Source organism: Bactrocera neohumeralis, chromosome 4 (genome assembly GCF_024586455.1).
Source record: "Bactrocera neohumeralis isolate Rockhampton chromosome 4, APGP_CSIRO_Bneo_wtdbg2-racon-allhic-juicebox.fasta_v2, whole genome shotgun sequence".
In the NCBI taxonomy this organism is placed as follows: Eukaryota; Metazoa; Arthropoda; class Insecta; order Diptera; family Tephritidae; genus Bactrocera; species Bactrocera neohumeralis.
The window spans coordinates 67,524,375-67,544,299 of NC_065921.1; the positions used below are offsets into that span (position 1 = coordinate 67,524,375).

At 36.9% G+C, this 19,925-nt stretch overlaps 1 protein-coding gene across 1 annotated transcript in view; it reads right to left on the minus strand.

The window, feature by feature from the left end:
- The window catches only part of LOC126757008 (uncharacterized), a 281,474-nt gene that overhangs the window by 193,217 nt on the left and 68,332 nt on the right, over window positions 1–19,925 (minus strand). Inside the window, exon 3 of the mRNA XM_050470556.1 lies at window positions 13,384–13,705. Within this exon, the coding sequence (XP_050326513.1) occupies window positions 13,384–13,441 (58 nt within the window). The 5' untranslated portion in view covers window positions 13,442–13,705. The remainder of the gene's footprint in view (window positions 1–13,383; window positions 13,706–19,925) is intronic.

The following is a 19,925-nucleotide window of genomic DNA, read 5'->3' on the forward strand; positions in this document are numbered from 1 at the left end:
TATTTTTTTCCTGTTTTCTTTAAATATCAATAAAACACCATAAAAAAATGTTAAAAATATTTATTGGTTTTTTTTTAAATAAAGTTCAAAAAACTGCCCAAAAGACGTTGAACGAAGATAATGCACAGAAATGCTGCTTGAAAGCTACAGAAGTCGTATTTGTTCCTGTTTGTGACTGGTCATGATAAATTAGTCAATTATAATTTCTCTAAATCCAAGAGATCATATGTGAAACCTGCCCAACCAGCCAAATCAATGTCAAAGTCGAATATCTGAGGTAATGAACAGTATATGCATGCAGGTACATGCGGCAATATGAGCTTCTAAGAACCGGATTTAAAGATAACACTACTGACAACTACTCATCAGATTGAAACGAGCGTTTGCCGAAAAATCCCGCAATTAGCGATTAGGCAAAAAGTTTCCATTATAATAGTGGTCGACATCTTACAACTGAGAAGGTTTGCCTCACCCACCATATTGCCCAGACTAGTGATAAGCTCTTACTAATATTGTTATAGTCTATGCAGACTGTCTCTCACTGGAAGACGGTTCACACCAGAAAAGGCTACCAAAAATTGACTTGAGTTCCAAACACTTCCATTGAATCAAAATGTGGGGTTTAGGTTATAAAATGGTTATATATTGGTTATCATATGGAAACAATATCTCGAGTTTTGGTTTTAAAGTGGTTATTTATTGGTTATACATATATATCTGACAGCGATTGTCAATTTTTTTGAAGATACGCTCTTTTTTGTATTTGTGACGATATATAACTCTTTATAAGCAACACCTTGCGTGAGCAACAAAATAAATTTCTTCTTGTCGCCAAAAGCACATTTTTACGATTTAAAAACTCATCATTATGCAAAAATATAATATTTTTTTAGAAACTTCTCTAAAATTAGTAAAGAAAATAAGACAATTAGCCCTTTACCAACCGAAACAGAATAAAATCGAATTTTTGATATGAAAAGTTTATAGAAAAATATTTTTTTTTTTACTAAAACTAACAGAACTCGAAGGAAATGTCTCCCTCTTCGTGCAACATGCTCGCCACGTTCTACTCACACGCAGTTAATTATTTTCTTCAATTCCCGCTTCGTCTCAACTGGTGATTCCATTAATATCCCCTTAGTGACTTTTGCCGATTCGCCGCAGCTGCTCCAACTACGTCCCCCTCCTCCCGCGCTCAAAGTAGCCAACTACGGCAAGCTGTTTAGCAAATCGATAGCCACACGCTCTCAGCAGATTAATCAACTCGCTTAGTAAAGTGATTTAGAACGCAAGCGAAGTGAGGAAGAATTTTAGTTGCTGCAGAGAAAGTTAGAGCAGGTGTTAGGGGGAAGGGGACTGTGCACTAAACAGCATGTAGCTGAAAGTGAATTAATTTATTTTCCCAGAAAGTTAATGAACATACGTGTTTGCGATGTAATGAAAGTGTACGCTACAACATAAGCAACAACAAAAAACACAATAATGCACAAGAATCAAGTTGCAGTAGGAAGGGTGGCCAACTACACTCATCTTTATACACACATGCAACACAGATCAAAGCAACATGTGCGGCATTAAATCAACAATCGAAAGGAATATACCAATATAACGTTGGCTCAAGGCATTCGGTCTCTCATATGTGTGTCGGCGTGCATGGCTGTGTGTGTGTAGTAATTATCGCTGCATGCTTGTGTGCCAGCAGATCACTTTCGACTTTTGCTATTATCGGTTTGCTTAAACATCCCTTTCGTATATTAATAATTTTGCAGTCAAAGCTAATCAATTGTTCGTTGCTAGGCACCCACACACACGCACACGTATGAACTTGAGCATGAGAGGCTGTGTGCTGTAAGCTTTTACCTATTATGTTTTGATAATATATTGGCATATAACTGTATTCCATAGGCGTGCCACATGTTTGCACACATTTGTGTATGTATTTGTGGCTTACAGGCATTTAGCAAGAGCAACAAGAAATATTTCTAATATATCCGCCCCTTACACTCAATTTCAAGCCCCCATTGCTAATAAAAGCTAAACCGAAAGCTTCAAATCCGTTCTCACACACATAGCTGACACTTATCATATCTACTTTCAGTATCTATTAGCTTACGCCTTCGCCTCCCCTTCTTTCGTCTGCTTGGCTTCTCCATTTCAGTCTCACTATCACAATCATCTCGTCCGAGCCGAATGTTATTGATTAGCCGCAAGGCCATCTGTCAGTTATCAAAGCATGCCATATGCACTGGAATTTGTGTGTGTGTTCAAAATATTTTTGCAGACCATATATGTATGTGTATGAGTGTGTAGGTATGCGTGTTTCTTCTATATAAATTAATCGCCCGCGAGCGTTAACTGAGATGAAAGTGAATGTCAACCTCGAGTTGGCTACGATATTGGTATTGAACTGAGTAAAGCAATGACTTTAGTAGAGCAAGTTGAAGAAATTTAATATACTAAGGATATTCACGATGCAAATATAACAGCACACTTAAACATTAATATGGCAACTTACATACTATAATAAATTTTGCTCAATGTTTTAAGGCCATTCACGTAGGCGAACAAAAAAAAAAACATTCTAAAATTTTAAAATACAAAACTTATAGGATTCCGTGGGTTTTGAAATTTCAAAATTGTTTTTTTTTTTGATTTTTTGAAATACTATGATATTAATTTATTATATGAAATAAAGTTGGTGAATGTAGGCATTTTTTCGCCCGTCAAAACACACGTAATCCCTTTATGAATTTCTATTCTCTCTTCTCTATTTTTCTGTAACTTTTTCTACTTTTGCTTGTAGAATATGTTGGCTAAAACGAAGTAAATATTGGGTAGTCGAAAAAGTCTTTTCGTATTTTGTCAATAGCTGTCGTTGCAGTCGTATATCTCTAGTGCTACCAATCACATTGTGCCATACCATATAATGTTGTAAAGGTGAGACTTTAAGCGACTGAAAATTTTCTAAAATATCCCAAAAGCTATGACCTCGAACAGGGCGACCACCTTTAATAAAAGAAAGGGAATTTCGACAAATCAGGCGTTAGCCGGTTGTGGAAATCCGTCATATCTAGTGATGAGCAAAAGATTGATTTAGATGAACCCGACGGTTGTAGAAAGAAATCCGATTCACTGGAAACTTTCAAGGAGGATCGCTTATAATATGGGCCGCAGTTGGACATCATGGAAAGACTACAGTTTGTTTTGTGTCACATGGTGGCTCATGTAAGAGGCAACAAGGTCAGTTAGATACTGTGGAAAGTGAACTCTTAATTTAAGAAGTAAGTCATGGTGCCATACTCTATCGAACGTTTGAGAAACGTCAAGAAAAACAGCTGTGCAATTGTGCTTTTTTTTCATCACATCTTCTATTATGCTTGTTATTGGATGAACTTGATCGATTGTGCACACGAATCTAAATCCAAACTGATGAATTAATGTAAGGCCTTTTTCTTCAATTATGTTCTAAAGTCTTCTTATAATTACAGCTACAAGAAGCTTGGACAAAACGATATGTGCGCTTTTGCCAAGTTTTTGTACCATAATGATTTCAGATACATTCCATGACAAGTACATATCTGAGATTTAAGCAAGCGTTTACTATCGATGTAGGCTTTGCTAAAGCTTTGGCAGTGTTCGAAATTTCTTAAACATCATAAAAATAGAAAGTTAGACGAAAACAAAAATAATATTAATCCTAGAAGAACTAGTTGCCAATAATGCATTAGCTAAAACTATTTATAACTACTTATGAAGAGGCTTGTTGAGACGAGCTTCACGCCAAACAAAGAAGAAGACAAAAAAACAAATTAATATTTTAGTGAGTGATAAGAACAAGTGAAAACACAACCAGTGTTTGGACAACGGAACAGTTCACATTTCAAAATAATAAAAAAGTAAATGCGTCAAATTGTCAAGGACTTCGTTCAGACAAGAAGTTGAAAAGAGAGCTACAAGCACACAATTCTTGTGAAAACGACAATCACCATAACAACCGCCTATCTAACTGAGACATGAAAAGACAAAGCAGTAACAATGAAAGCAACAACAAGAACAGCAATAACAACAACAATAATATCAACAAAATTTAACAGCTTTTTTGGTGGCTTCAAGTGCTGTCAGAGTTAAGAAAATGAAACCATCGACACGAGCACCAAAGTTGAATGTTGCGAGAGTATAAACTGCGTTAATAAAATGAACTGACCACGCAGGTAGTTAAGGACAGGTTGAAGAATAAAGCGGGAGTTGAAGCAGTAAGGCAACAGCTAAAGGTGGCACGAGCACATACTAAATTTTGTAGCTACAATCAAGAGAAAAGTCAAGTGCAGCATGCGAGGAGAAAAATCCTAAATGGCAGGTGGAGGTTCAACGAGTCAATGAAGTAGAAGAAAGGTGATGAAAGCAAATGAGAAAAGTGGCGAAAAGCAAAATGTATTTAAGGTATACTGAAGCTCGCTCGCCTCGAGTGGGAATAATGTAAAATAAAAAACTGAAATTAGGTTATTATCTAAGCTATCGACTAATTTAGCTGCTTTACGGTGATGTAAACTTTAAGAAGTGAAACTGAAATGCAGCTGTCTGCGGAGCGCCCAAATGTATGTTACATTTTTATAAATACATAACGAAAACCGCAAACAAAAAATTCATATTTAGTAAATATATTTATGTTTTTGTTTTGTTGTCTCCCGACAATGTTTGCCGGTAAAAAATACCAAAATTTTCCACAATTTTTTCCCACTTCAGCACTCCCAACCTGACTACCATATTTTGCACTAACTTCCTCAATACCACTTAATCACAGCCTAAAACTGTACAACAGCATGGAGCTTAAGTCAGCTTTGGCATACTTTTTGGCGCCTTACCTACACTTTACCTAAGCAAGTGTTGTACCGAGTGCTGTCGCAAAACACCAAACAAAGGTGGGGCACGTAGGAATTGGTTGAAAAACAGCTACACGAACAGCAGGGCAGAGGAAAGAGGGAGTGAAATAGTAATCGGAATAATAAAATTAAAAACAAGAGCACGAAAAGCGAAAGCATTAGCGACTCACAACGCTTAGCCAGATAACTGTTAGCGAGAAACGAATGCTTTGCGCTTAAAGCTCATAATACCCTTAGACCATTGTGCTTGGGAAACTAATGAAATGCGCGCGCAGGCTGCCGCGTCCATACCTTCAGTATTTCCGGCACGTAGCCGACTCACGCCAACTCAGCAGGCGCTTTAAGCTCGTTCAATTTGGGATTGACACAAAACAAAAGAAACTGGAAGCAAAAAGTAAATGGGCAACAGTTGGACTGAGCTCGGAGGAATGTGGAGGCGAGCATAGCAATTGAGATGTGCGGCTGGCTGCGTAGGTGCTGCTTGACTATTCTTATCATTTCATCGTCATGTCGCGCGGAAGACATAAATGGCATGCTGGTCATGTGCGGTATGCTCCAAAATATGAGCATAAAAAAATCCATCTGAATTCACCGTTATTTATGCGTTTAGTACGTTCCTGTACTCACTAATCAACTGGTAAAAGTCAGAAGTAACGGTTTTGTTATGAAGATTATATTTGGTTTTAATTACTCATATAATTTTTTTTATCTTTTTTTTGGGCATAATGCCTCGTAATTTCAAGCAGCAGATAATTTGCGCTAAAGCATTGTATATAAGCTATTTAATAAGGCGGTTGAGAGCTATAAGTAAGCGAGCATGTGAACAAAATTTTGTAGTGTGGTACCCTTTATAATTTTTGGTTACATCCAATACTGGAATACAAGCTTATATCAAATTAGAAAGGTTCACCTTCATTTATATTATTTCCATTCGAACTCAAGTAAAATTTAGAGTAATTATTATTTAGCTAAAAGGAGCTATATAAAGTGTTTCCAGATTTAAAAAAACTATTTTTACCAAAAAAGAAAGATATAAGTTCGGATGTAACCGTTACTCCTGCAATGTGTTGATTTTATACGCGAAAATGAAGTTTAGGAGTTTATAAAATTATCCGACAAAATCGTCAATGGATGAAAATCATATTTAGTATCTTAACCAGGTACAAATATTATAAATCTAATGCACTCTTATCTTCGTGACACAATACTCTCAACTATTATCTGAAAAGTTTAACTAACGATCATAAGAAGAGCAGATAAGGCATGGGCCAAGAGCGATATAGAGGAAGTAAATGTTTTTTCGGAATACCTCGAAGGTGTCTTTAAAGCATATAAAACATCTAATGCAGCAGAAATGGTACCTCATACTGACGACAAAAACACCGAAATGCAGAAATAAAAAAATTTAAGCCTAAAAAATTACTTGGGTTTGACCATAATACCAGCAAAATACTAAAGCAGCTTCCTCAAAAGGTTATAGGCAAAATTACTGCTATAATGAACACTGCTACAATACTTAAATATTTACTGAAAAACTGCTAAGGTGATTACGTTCAATAAACCTGGAAAGCCAACGCATGACATAACTTCGTATCGGCCCATATCTCTCCTGCCAATATTTTCAAAGCTTATGGAAAAACTGCTTGCTGTGCGTCTTAAAAACATAATTGAAGAGAGAAAGCTGATACCGGTGCATCACTTTGGCTTTCGCAAAAATCGCTCCACTATTGACCAAGTGCATAAAACAAGTCGAGTCATTGAAAGTGCTTTTAAAGAAAAAAGTTTACTCGGCCGTCTTCCTCGAAAATATTTCTTAAACTTTTGATAAAGTTTGCTATGGCGGGCTTTATGCTTTTACCAAAAGAATATTACAATATCTTAAAATCATAACTTTCGAACCGTTCTTTTCGAACTAAACATGGAGATATGTACGCTGATTTAAAGGAAATTAAAGCTGGTGTTCCTCAGGGTAGTGTGTTAGGACCCATCCTTTACCTACTCTTTACGTGCGATCCACTACCCATGATGACAATTGTATTATAGCAACATTTGCAGATGATACCGCGGTTTTGTCTGTCGGCGAAACCCAAACTGCATCAATTGCAAGATTGCAAGAACATTTATAGAAAATATTTGAATGGCCAGCTAAATAGCGAATAAAATTAAAGAAAACTAAATCAGTACATATTGATTCCACATACAACAGTATTAGTATATGACTCTGTATTTAAACGGTGTGCAAATGCCATATCATAATACTGGGAAATACCTAGGCATGACCCTAGACACAAAAGTTAAATGGAGTGCGCACATGTCAAAATAAAAAAGAAGAATTAGAAATAAAATTCAGAAAAATTTATTACCTAATGAGTAGAAACTCCGCTCTATCCACATAGAACAAAATTCTTGCTTGTAAGTAGGTGTTCAGACCAGTTTGGACTTAGAGCATACAACTTTGGGGCTGCTTAAGCCCTAGCACTGACAAAAAAACACGCAGAAATCGCAGCGATTCAAAACAAAATTTTAAGATGCGCCGTCAATGTGCCTTGGTATGTTCGCAGTCACGATCTTGAACGCGTTCTCGAAATTGACTTAGTTGCCCCATCAATCAACAAATATGCAAAGTCTCGTATGGAAAGACTTTCTAACCATGTGAATACTTCTCGTTACTCAAAATAAATAGAAAGAAAGGCTTAAACGCAAAAACCCGTATCAACTTATACAGAGTTATATATTTTACATTTACATTTATATGCAGAGCACCATTAACTCGTTTGTCGTATGTCGTAGTTTACGTTATGTTAACTAGTTACAATGGCAATAAAATATTAAAAAAAAACATAATTTTTTCGAATTCCTAATTTACTCAAATGAGTGAAGTAAACACCACCCGGAGGGGCTGAATTTAATATATTAAGTATAGCAAGAAAAGATCAACCAATGAATCGGAAATCATTATATTAGGGATAAGAATTTCTGAACCTAGAACGATTTAATTCAAATGCATCGTTAAACATCACATTGACTAAAATAGTTTAAAGTTTCATTTGCGCTATTGGTAAGTCTGGACCGCTTGCTTGTATTTTGGTATATCCATAGTACACTCGAGAAGATTTTTACTCAAAATTGTATGACTATAACTCACACATTAACCGACAATTGACTATATCTCACACCGTAACCAATATATTGGTCATAAAATTTTACAGAGTTACGAAAATCGTTATATGTGGGGTTCGGGAGCTTGCGGCTTTGAACTAATTTGGCAAATTTTCGGCATTAAACCATAGCAGATCTAATATAATAGTGATCATCACTTACTTTTGCTAAAATATCTTACTTACTAACTGATATAAACAATATGAAGCTTATCGGAGACTAAAAATTTGTTTTCGGTATAGGGAGCTATGGGTTTTAGCAGTATATAGAGTATTTACCCTATTCAGGTCAAAAATTTGTGTCAAACTAGATGGATACTGTCTCTGAACTGTATTCAGATTCCATCAATATATACATACATACAAATGTATGTAAAAAATTAATCGCAAAATGTGTTGCTAAGCGCATAACTCAACAACGCCTGGACCAATTTGGCCAATTCTTTTTTCTAAAGGTTTGCTAAGGTTCAAAGATGGTTTTTACGGCAAAAAAAATTCGAATAATTGCCGGAAAACCCGTAAAAACAGCCCATTTGTTTTTCACATACAAAGGAATGAATGTTTGTTTGTTGGCAACGCTAAGAGAAGGGCTCCACCAACCTTGATGAAACTTTCAGAGTTTGTTCGTTGTTAATCGGGCAAGGATTAGAAATAAAAATACCTTATACCTTTCATGAGGAAAAGTCGGAAAATTGGAATATTCCAAAAAGTAACTTTTTTCGTACACATTTTTTTTTAATTTTTATTTTTGTTAGTTTTGTTTTTTAATATTTTGATTTGAATCATTCAATTTCGGTCGCTTGCTTTTTTATTTCGGCTACTCAAAAGAAAAATTGCTGAAAATTATTCAGTGAAAACTTTATATGTGTTTCACACAAAGTGATCAAGAGGTCGCGCTAATATCAGTCGGCGTTCTTTTTGCCTTCAATGAATGGCAGCCCAAGACACATGAACGAGAAACAGCAAGCGATCGTATGGTATACTAAATGGTGCTGTTAGATGCTGGATGTACTCTGTTGAGTTGCAAAAATTGCCGCACGCACACATTCTTCTTTGGATGGTGGATGGTGGTTACACCAGATCAAATTGATGAAATCATTTCTGCGGAAATTCCAAATGCAGAGAAAGATCCACCACAAGCCCACTTCGGTTTGTATGTCTGACAATAAATGCACGAAACAATATCTGCGTGAAATGGGAAATGATGGATATTCACTCTATCGGCGTCGCTCACAAGACGATAATGGCTAAACATTTAGCATTCAATTTAGAGGCGTGAATATCGAAGCTAACAACACATGGATCGTACCATATTCGCCACTGTTGCCTAATAAAAGATATAGATCTCTGCTTTTTGAAATAGTTTCCATCACGCCGTGATGGAGAATCTTCATCAGAAACTAAAATACGCATCGCAATCGCTTGCCGTAGAGTCGAGTGACGAGCGGTTGCAGAGGATTCCTCAAAGAAGTGTACGGTCATTTCAAGTAGCGGCTTACAAAATTTTAGAGCCTTTCAAGTACAAAATATTAGAAATACACAAGCTCGCATTAGGAGTCGAGCTCTGAGCGTTTCCAACGGCTTCATGATTAGAGAGGAACGGAGAGAAATCGGCAAAAAACATCAACGACTAAGGGCCGTAATCAAGTTTTACTTAATAGTAACAGATTAGCTTTCAGACACGATCCACAGATTTATTATGCTCGATCCGTCCAAATCGGTGAATGAATAGGATCTGCTCTAAGTGTTCTGCCAAAAAAGGGTTCCGATTAACCGAATGGTATGTGATGTGCTTCTGAAAGGGGCCACTACAACCAAGTGCGAATCCGGAGGGGGTTAACTCTCCGTAGTTCAAATTTATACATTATATCCATCATAAGTGACATTCTGTGAAGAAAAGAATTTGAGTTGCAAGTAAAAATTTTACAGTTCCCCCCAAAATTCTACTCTGGATCCAGCAATGTCTATAACCAATCAAAAATTTATTAACAAATAATCACACACATTCCGTAAATTTTTGAAACAACATATGTACGTAGGTACAATAACCTTTTTCAAATGACGTCGTTTGGCGCGAAAGACATAAGGGGAGAAAAATGTATGCCTACTTTTAAAATAGGTTTCTAAAAGGTAGTCTTCGACCACCATTTCACGTTGCTTTCATGTTCGAATTTCCGTCATTTCTAATGACCCCACGCAAAAACGAGAAAGAATGTGTGGGAGAGTGTGTACAAAATTATAACTTTTGAAATGATTGTTTAATACCCGTGCGAGACCGAGCGGAAGTTCAAAAATATTTAAAGTATGTAGGTATACGGTGGATAGGCGAAGTATTATGTTGATTTTGACAGAAGGGCATGCTGACATACAAGTACACTCAAATACAGCCACGGACATTTTCACAATGCAATATAGGAAAATCTAAATAATATTATGTACCAAACTGGCCCAGTAGTTCCTGAAATATTGGATTTCAACCCACGGGGGGACGGTACTACGTCCGCTGTCCAAGTTTTGCATAAGGGGATGATTATCATCTATTTCCAGAGTATCAAATTTGCACATTGCATTTTTTAAATGCGGGTCCACACGTACATTTTAAACAGTTTAAAACCACATATGCCACGTACTACTGCAATTCTCTCTACCAAACTTCAAGTTCGTATTCTACTTTGGGATTTGATTATCGCAATCTATAGTTTTCCGTTTAGCGGTATTTGTATGCATGACAGTCGGCAGATACCCAGCTCCCTTGGGCTCAAAGGTACCCGTGTACGAAGTTTCATTAGAACAACTCACTTTCCACTAGGAATTCAGCTTGTCTCTCTCGAACCTCGATTAGTTTTGGTTTAAAACAAGAAAAACGTTAACTTCGGCTGCACCGAAGCTAATATACCCTTCACAGATTACTTTGGTGCCTTAGAAAATAATTTATACCAAATTTCGTAAATATATCTTGTCAAATGCAAAAGTTTTCAATACCAGCATTTGATTCCCATCATTCAGTTTGTATGACAGCTACATATATGCTATAGTAAGCCGATCTGAACAATTTCTTCAGATACTATATATTTTTACAAACAATAACTCATACCAAATTTCGTGAAGATACGTTGTCAAATGTGAAAGTTTTCCATACAAGAACTTGATTCCGATCGTTCAGTTTATATGGCAGCTATATGTTATAGTGGTCCGATATCGGCCGTTCCGACAAATGAGCAGCTTCTTGAAGAGAAAATGACGTAGGCAAAATTTCAAAAGGATATCTTAAAAACTGAGGGACTAGTTCGTATATATACAGACAGACAGACGGACAAGGCTAAATCGACTCAGCTCAACATACTGATCACTTATATATATACTTTATAGGGTCTCCGACGCTTCCTTCTGGGTGTTACAAACTTCGTAACAAACATAATATACCCTGTTCAGGGTATAACAACCGTTAAGTGAATGAAACTATTATGTTCTGTAGTAGCATGTAGCGAAAGTATAAAGTATTTCAACGCATGCATTGTTGGTGACGAGAAGCAAGTATTTTATACTGATAACAAATTTACTTTAAGTGTAGAGTCGCAACTGACTTTCATATTAATTTAAGTATCGAATTACTTCGAAAAGGCGAACCTGAACAATTCCACAGTATAAAATTTTGTTTGCCGAATTTTATGTGTCTTAAATTGAGAAATTTAAACTTTTTTCAAGCGTTTCTAATGTAGCTAAAAAAAGCAGTAAGCTCTTGAAAGCGAAGCGTTCAGCACAAAGCCCTTGCTGACACATTTTTAGGCGCAAATTTATTTTCGCAGCTGAAAATTTACACTCCTAAATTGCTAATAAACAAAAACGCGCATAAAAAGCGACGCTGAAGCGACACCAAAGTGATAACAAACAGCAGCAGTAATATGACAATAAATAAGTCAGCAGTGACAAGCCGCACACAGCCACACGCGTACCGGAATTCGCAGGCCTGTATGTGTGAGCGCTTCGGTGCTGCCGAAAAAAATTAGAAGCTGACGAAGAGCTGAAAAAGAAGCGGAGGAAAAAGCACGTTTATCACGCCACGGAAAGGCAGCAGACGCACGTTTTAATGCTTAGACAGCGCTGCATACACATACTTGTAGAACGGTGTTTATGTCATTGTGTGTGTGTTGGTGCTGCGAGTAAGCTTGTTGTTTTTATATTTCTACGCTAATGCGCAGCGTTAAGGCATTAAATCAGAAAGGCGACAAAAAAGTGAGCGCCCGGAAAGAAACGCCAGCAAGCAAAGAAAGAATTGTTTGTTGCCTACATATAGGCGCTGGCACGCAACGGGTGATGTGGTGTGAAATTTAAAACTGCCTGCCATATAAATGGAAACTAACTGGAAAAAAGTGCAGGCAATCATAAAAAATGGTAAAGGAGGCTGGTGTTTTGCTTGGCAAACGCTTAGTCCGTGGCGACCGTCAGCTGACGCCCTAAATTATGCTACAACGTGTGCATTTTTATTCGAGCTCAAACGAGTGGCAAACGGCGGCAGAGTGGATAAAAAATGTGGCGTGGTGAGAATGATGGCGAACGTAGCTGAGGAAATGGGTTCAAAAGAACTGTGAAAATATATAGAAAGAAGTAAGGAATGATACGCATAGCCGGAAATAGAGATAAAGCCGTTGTAAATATTGTAAAAAAAAAAAAAAAAACAGAGAATTAGGGGAATTTTTGCGGAACGAAATGTTACTTTTTTTCTGCGAATGAGGTAGTGGAAGCAAAGTGGAAGAGAAGGAGACTACAAAACCGCGAAGAGGAGCTCTCCAACAGCTGTGCTCCGCTTTCTATATACTTTTGTTGTTGTTCATATATATATGGTTTTATGTGTGTATTTTTTTTACCCAGGTTTTCTTATAGACTTTACTCATACACCGATAAGTTTGTGAGATGTTGGGTGTAATTGTATTAGTTTCAGCGGCTTTGGCTTAAGACAGATAAGCAAATACGCCACAGATGACTGCTTTTCTTTGACGCCAAGAAGTTTTTTCCGAAGTGGCGAGCTAAAAATTTAATATTCTTTAAATTTTTTAATTTTTTTATTGCTTGAGTGACGGTAAGAAAACCTTAAAAATCTTTTCGAGCTTGGATGTCAAACGTTTAGAATCGTTCATTTAATTTTCTAGAACTCAAGAAATTTGTTCTTGGCTGAACTAAGTTAAGCAAAGGCCACCAAACAGAAGAACTTCGTTTTTAAGTTTCACCAATTTATTTGTGCTTTTGTCTACTAACCTTTCTTGAAATCAATGCATTCACTTAACTGCGTTATAGTAGCTTTATTCAATATAAAAATATTAGAACAGAAAATATACTTTAGTACTCACATTGTATTAGTAGAATGTACAGTAATATCCAGAGGCGTCGATCAAATGTCGGTCTCATGACTTCATCACTTACAGACTGCGATTTGTTGTTGTAGCCTATTAGATTGCTTCGAAGCTTTAGAAGTTTAGCCCAAACTTCGAATTGTGCTTATAACAATGCAAGTGTTATAAATATGAATTCTTAAGTTATTTATTCCAACAGCAACAACTTTTATTTATTTGAGTTTTGGCACCTTTTTTGTACAGTTTTCTTCAAAAGGTTGTCTTGTGTGGTACGTGGCGAAAATGTTAAGAAGCTGCTCGGTTCCGAAGTAGGTAAAAGCTGTAAAGAGAGGAAATAAATGAAATTTTATAATTTATAAACTTTGTAATGTTATATTTTTTTAGTATTTTCAATCAAGTGTTTTGAAATTCTTACACTGTTTTATTAAATATGTATAATTGGCCGTATTGGCGATAAACTAACTTGAGTGAAAAATTACATAACCTGTTGGCAAAAATTAGTAAGACTTTTAATATAATGTACCACTGTGCCCAAAAATAAGGTGACATTTGAATTTAAACTGCGCGCGTCAAAAGATTTGGAGAATTATTTTTTTTTTGGTTGGTAGTACTGTCAGACATATTTATGTCAAATTTCATGCCAAAATAGTCATTAGTGTTTCAGATACATGTCGTTTTGTGAGCTGCTAAAGATGAGTTTTTCGTTTTTTGCGCTGTCGAAATTTGTTGAGCAAAGAATTTGCATTAAATTTTGTTTACGGAATCAATTTTCTGCTGCGGATATGTTGAGGATGATGCAGAAAGCCTTTGGTGATGAGGCTATATCTAAAAAAATGTTTAGAAGTGGTATATTGAGTTCCAAGCCGGCCGTGAACGTGTCGAAGACGAATATACGACCTCAACCTCAACCGACGAAGCTCATTCAACGAATCAAAGATTTTAGTGTTGAAAAACCGTCGATTAACAATAAGTGTTCTAATGAAGTTGGCATATCGAAAGGCTCAGCCAATACCATTTTGAAGGATGTTTTAAACCTCAAGTTTCAAATTTCGAGATACCGAAAACATTGAATTTTTGGAAAAAGAAAATCGCGTTGAAGTGTGTGAAACGATGCTTTCCGACTAAGGGTGTCATGAAACGCAATATAACTGGCGATGAACTTGGATCTTGTCAATCGAGCGAATATCATGCCAAAAGAGAGCGAGACCAAAAAAATCGCGCCAAAGTCGCTCAAGTCAGTCAAAGTCATGTTGACTGTTTTCTTCGATTATCGTGGAGTTGTGAATTATGAGTTTGCGTTACGCTATCCGCCTAAAAAGGCCAGAATTGTGGAATTGTGGTTTTTACACCACGATAATGCCCCATCCCATACTTCCCTCGTAATTCGTGATCATTATATACTTATATCATATCGTTCCGCAACCACCGTATTCACCTGATTGGCGCCGTGCGACTTCTGGCTGTTCAAACGACCGCTCCGGGGACACTTTTTAACGATAACTGAGGAGATTCAGTTCGTATATATGAAGGCATCCCGAGACTACAACCAGTGTTTCGAAGATTGGAAAATCCGTTGGCATAAGCGCATTGCATCGGGAGGGGATTACTTTGAAGGGTATGAAATTGATTTGGAAGAATAAATAAAGAATTTTAAAAATAAATACAATTTGACCTTATTTTTTTGGACACAGTAGTATAATATACAGCTCCCGTTCTAACTGATCGATCAAATTTAAGTACTTCTATGGAAACTTTTTTATTTGTGAAGGATATTAAGATTAATTTAAAAAAGCTGGAATCGCTGGAGGACGGTGAGTATAAAAATGAAAAATTGTTTCGATATGTTTATAATATTTGTTACAATTTGAATGGATGGTCACGCTGCTTAAGGTGTAACTTCCCGAGTATGAGAGTATGTAAGTTCGTGGCATTGAGTATTCGCTAAACGAACTTAAATTTCGTATAAAAATTACAAAATAAAACATAGTGAAACTTTGGTTGCGATAGAACAGATTTAGCAACAGATTACATCATTATTTGATATATAGACTGTGTCAAAAATAGTAAGACTCTTTAATTTAAGTTTCGTGCAAAAACCCTTTCGTCGAAATATTCTTTTTCTCGGTCAGTAAGACTGCCAGTGCTATCTGTGCCAAATATTACATCAAAAGAGTTATCAGTGTTTAGTTTATGCTTGGCTTTCTAAAGTACTTAAAGTGCACTTGGCGATTTTTACGATGAGTAAAAATTTTCAACCAAGAAGTTTTATTAAATTTTGTGAGCGGTATCAAATGGAATCAAAAGACTTCGGCAATTGTTTTTGATTTGTACAAATTGATCAAAAAGTGTCAAAAACGTATTGATGATGAACCATGATCTATGCTAACGACCCAGAAAAAGACGATCTATTCGACGCATACGTAGGTTGCTATATATATTTCTGGCTTAATAATGTAAATAGGCATATTTATCAACGAAAATGTTTTATTTTATTTTATTTTTTATTTTTCTTTTGTCGATTGCTGTTTTGTTTCGTGGTCATACGCATAGATTCATGATTCGTCACCTGTGACGATCTTATAAACGTCTTTTCAAGCACCGCGATCGTATTTTTTCAGCATTTCTTTACATCAATCCACACGAGCCTTTTTTTGAGCGATTGTCAAATTGTGCGGGATCCAACGAGAACAAACCTTTTTTACGGCCAGGTGTTCATGCAATATCGAATGTATGCTGGTGGGAGAAATGCATAGGCATGCCTCTATCTGAAGGTATGTTACATGACGGTCTTGCATTATCAGTTCACGTACGGCATCGATGTTTTCTGGCACAACGGCTGTTGTTGGACGACCTTCACGGAATTCGTCTTTGAGCGAGCGTCGGCCACGATTGAATTCGTTGTACCAGTTTTTCACAGTGCTATAGGATGGTGCTTCATAGCCATACCAAAATTTTAGTTCATCGATGCACTCTTGTCGTGATAATCCACGTCGAAAGTTGTGAAAAATGATCGCACGAAAAAGTTCACGAGTTAATTCCATTTTTTGCCGAGATGAATTTTTTAATTCCCTGTAAATAAAACAATTCACGATTAAATGACAAAACGTTCTGAGTGATGTTATGCTAAAAAATGTCAAACTTTCCAATGGAAATGTCAGATTGCACCTGGCAACACTTAGTGTTGCCCTAGGCCAGAATATATATAGCAGCCCTCGTATGGTGGCAAAGGTAAGCAGAAGCCGAACAATCAATTCAAAGCAGCTCAAAAATCATGGCTATGTTGACTGTTTTTACCGATAATCGAGATGTTGCGTAAAAATAAACCGGAATTATGGGCCGACAACTCTTGGACCGTCGCATACTGCATTATTCGTGAGAAATTTTCGAACAATATTGTGCCGCAACTGTCATATTCACCTGATTTAGCTCCATGCGACCTCGGCTATTCAGAAAATTCAAGCGACTGCTCGGAGAATCCGTTTTGTGTCAATTAAAAACCTAAAGCGGTACTCTAATTGGAGGCTATTCCCGAAAAATTTGTATTGCAGATGGGCAGAATCAAACCATTGCGACTCCAAAAGCACCATGAATCGATAACGTACTAAACTCCAAATTATAAAAACAAATCTGTTAATTGGTGCGAGGTGGCTGATTGGAGAGACGGATCTGCGGTTTTAAAAATTACGTAAAAGTAGGCGAGGTTCCATCTTCTAATAATTTTAATATACATACAGGGTTTGTCCGGAAAGTAATAGGACTGAGTCGATTTAAAAAAAATTATTGAACCAATCGTTACAATTTTTTAAGAACTTTAACAAAATGCTCCTTCTGCGTAGATGCAGCGCTACCAGCGTGATTTTCCACTAATGAAGGCGTCACGGAAGGCATTCTCTGGAATAGCCTTGTGAGCCGAGGTTCATGCTGCTTGGATCTCCTATGCCATTTTAAAATGCTTGCCTTTCATCGGCCTTTTCAGGCAAGGAAACAAAAAAAGTCAGGAGGGCCACATCTTGGCTGTACGACGGCTGCGGAAGTGTTGGGATGCCGTTCTTGGTTAGGTAGCTGTTCACAAGAAAGACGGTGTGAGGCGGGACGTTATCGTGGTACAACTTTCAATCGACTGCGATGTCATTCAGACCCGATCGTCCCATCGTTTGAGCCTCTTAAAGACTTCCACGTAAACCTTGGCGTTACCGGCTTGTCCAGGAGGATCAAATTCATGGTGGACGATGCCTTTGATGTCAAAAAAGACAATGAGCATCGTCTTCTGAAATCAAATAGCAGCTGTCAGAAGGTCAAAAGCCGAAAAAAAATTGCTCATTGAAAGCGAGATCTCTAAAAGCGACTATAAGTCCGACTACTGTCTGTCTGTTTGTCGATGCAACTCAAAGCCTAAAATGGATAAAATTGGGTGAGAATTGCCTAGGCTTGAAGATATTTCCCCGGTTTTGATCCTGCCATGTGATAGAGGTGTGAAGTGCTCGGTTTTACTCGAACTTAGCACTTCTGATACTTGATTGTATATACATATATTTGAAATATATTAGGTCAAATATTTTCCTTAAAATTCGGAATTTATATTAACATTTTTTTCTCAGAGATAATAACGCTGCATTGCTCCCAAACGCTATATTGTGCCAGATTTTCAATTAAACTTTTTTAATTTAAATGCTCTTCCAAGAAGTGTGTCATTAAAAATGAAAATCGTACTAAGTCTGCATGCAATCTCGGAGCACATCCACACACATACATATGCATATTTCCTTTCCACACTTCAAAGTAACAAAGCCACTGCAATCCCCAGTATTCACAGCATAAAAGTCGTGCTCGTAACTCTGCTTCGTTGCTGGATGAGAGTGACCTAAATCGCATAAAACGTCACTCCAATTAATTAATCGCCCGGGCTAATCATTGGCAGCGACACCAAAACGTCAAGAGATTTCGCATTTTCATTTGGCGCAAGGCGATAGAGACAAAAGCTTGCGAGAAAATCCAGAAAATCTGCTAAATCAGAAATTATGCAGAGAAATTTATGGCACAAATACAGCGCCGCAGGATATCTACATACATGCATATGTGTATTATGTGTGTGTGTGTGTATACTAGTTGGTTTAAGTTCATGCTGAAGTATGTGTGCGTCTGTATTGGTAAGTAAGTGCCAGTGTGTGCTAAGCTGAAAGCGTTTACTGTGCTGCTATCAAAGCACGAATGCATTTGAGTGCATAAATAAGTGGATTTACTTATACGAACGCATGCTGTATGTACACACGAGCGCACCTATACAGCCACGAGCGGGTCTTACACATACTCGGGTGTGCATTTATGGCTTATACGTGTAAAGAAATCGCCTTTGTCTGCGTGCTTATTATGAAATTTCGCTCACACTCACCCATAGGTGCAGACATATACACATATATATGGTGTTTACCACTCATGTGCATTATTACTTTGATTTTTGTTTATGTGTGTGTGTGTGCGGGTGCGCAACTTTTGAGTACCCTCTTGTATATATGTACAAGCCACGGTGTGCCATAAATTCTCGCCGCTTATGCATATATCATTTAAGATAAATTGTGTAGTGATGACAGCAGCTGAATGAAGTTATTGCAAATGCTTCGAAAACAGTAAACATGTGTTTATTATATACGTACATACATATAAATGCATTTTTTAATTAGTAAAAATTGTCGACAGATTTTAAATTCGAATGCTTAAAAACCCATATTATACATAGAATTATGCGGTTTCGCACCAAGAATATCATTTCAAAGCGATAGTAAGAGAAAATTCCGTATTGACAATAACTAAATTTCGGCTAATGCTCTCACGCTTTAAAAAACCGAGAAATTTAAGTAAATGTCAAAGTATGCCATTAATAACAAATTCGGTTGAACACGAAAAACTTATTGTTGGATTCAGTTCATTCAGTTGAACTCACATCGATGCTAGCGGTATACAGTTGAATAGAAGAGACTCTTTACCTAAAAAGATTTATGGAATAATGTACTTTACAGTACTTGGCTGACAAAATATTTGAAGAACTGTAAGTCTTTAAGTGACTGGATTTTCCTCTTGACCATGCAAACTACTTGTTCCATTTGACTTTTTCCAACGTTAATTTTCTCAGTGTTTTGCAATCAGTCGCAATTCAAACCACACTTGAACTTGAGTTTCACTTATTTTACGATCATTCGGCGAGCTATTTCAGATATCATTTCAGGTTCACGAGAACTGCTTCTCAAATACATGGAACCAAACTAAATCCATTGCTGATTTTTGAGCTTCTGAAGACGAAATCCAAGAAATAACGCTGTCTTCGGTTGCGCCGCAGCTACAACATATACCCTTCAAAAGAACGTTTCTAAAAGCATAAGTGGGTACTTAAGATCTTTAACTTGACTTTAACCGATCAGTTGGAAGATTGTACAATTGCCTTAAGTAATAACCAACCTCAAGTTTCGTGACGATATTTCGGCAAATAGAAAGACTATCTATATTTGAATCCAAGAGTTTATACCACAGCTATATGTTATAGTGAC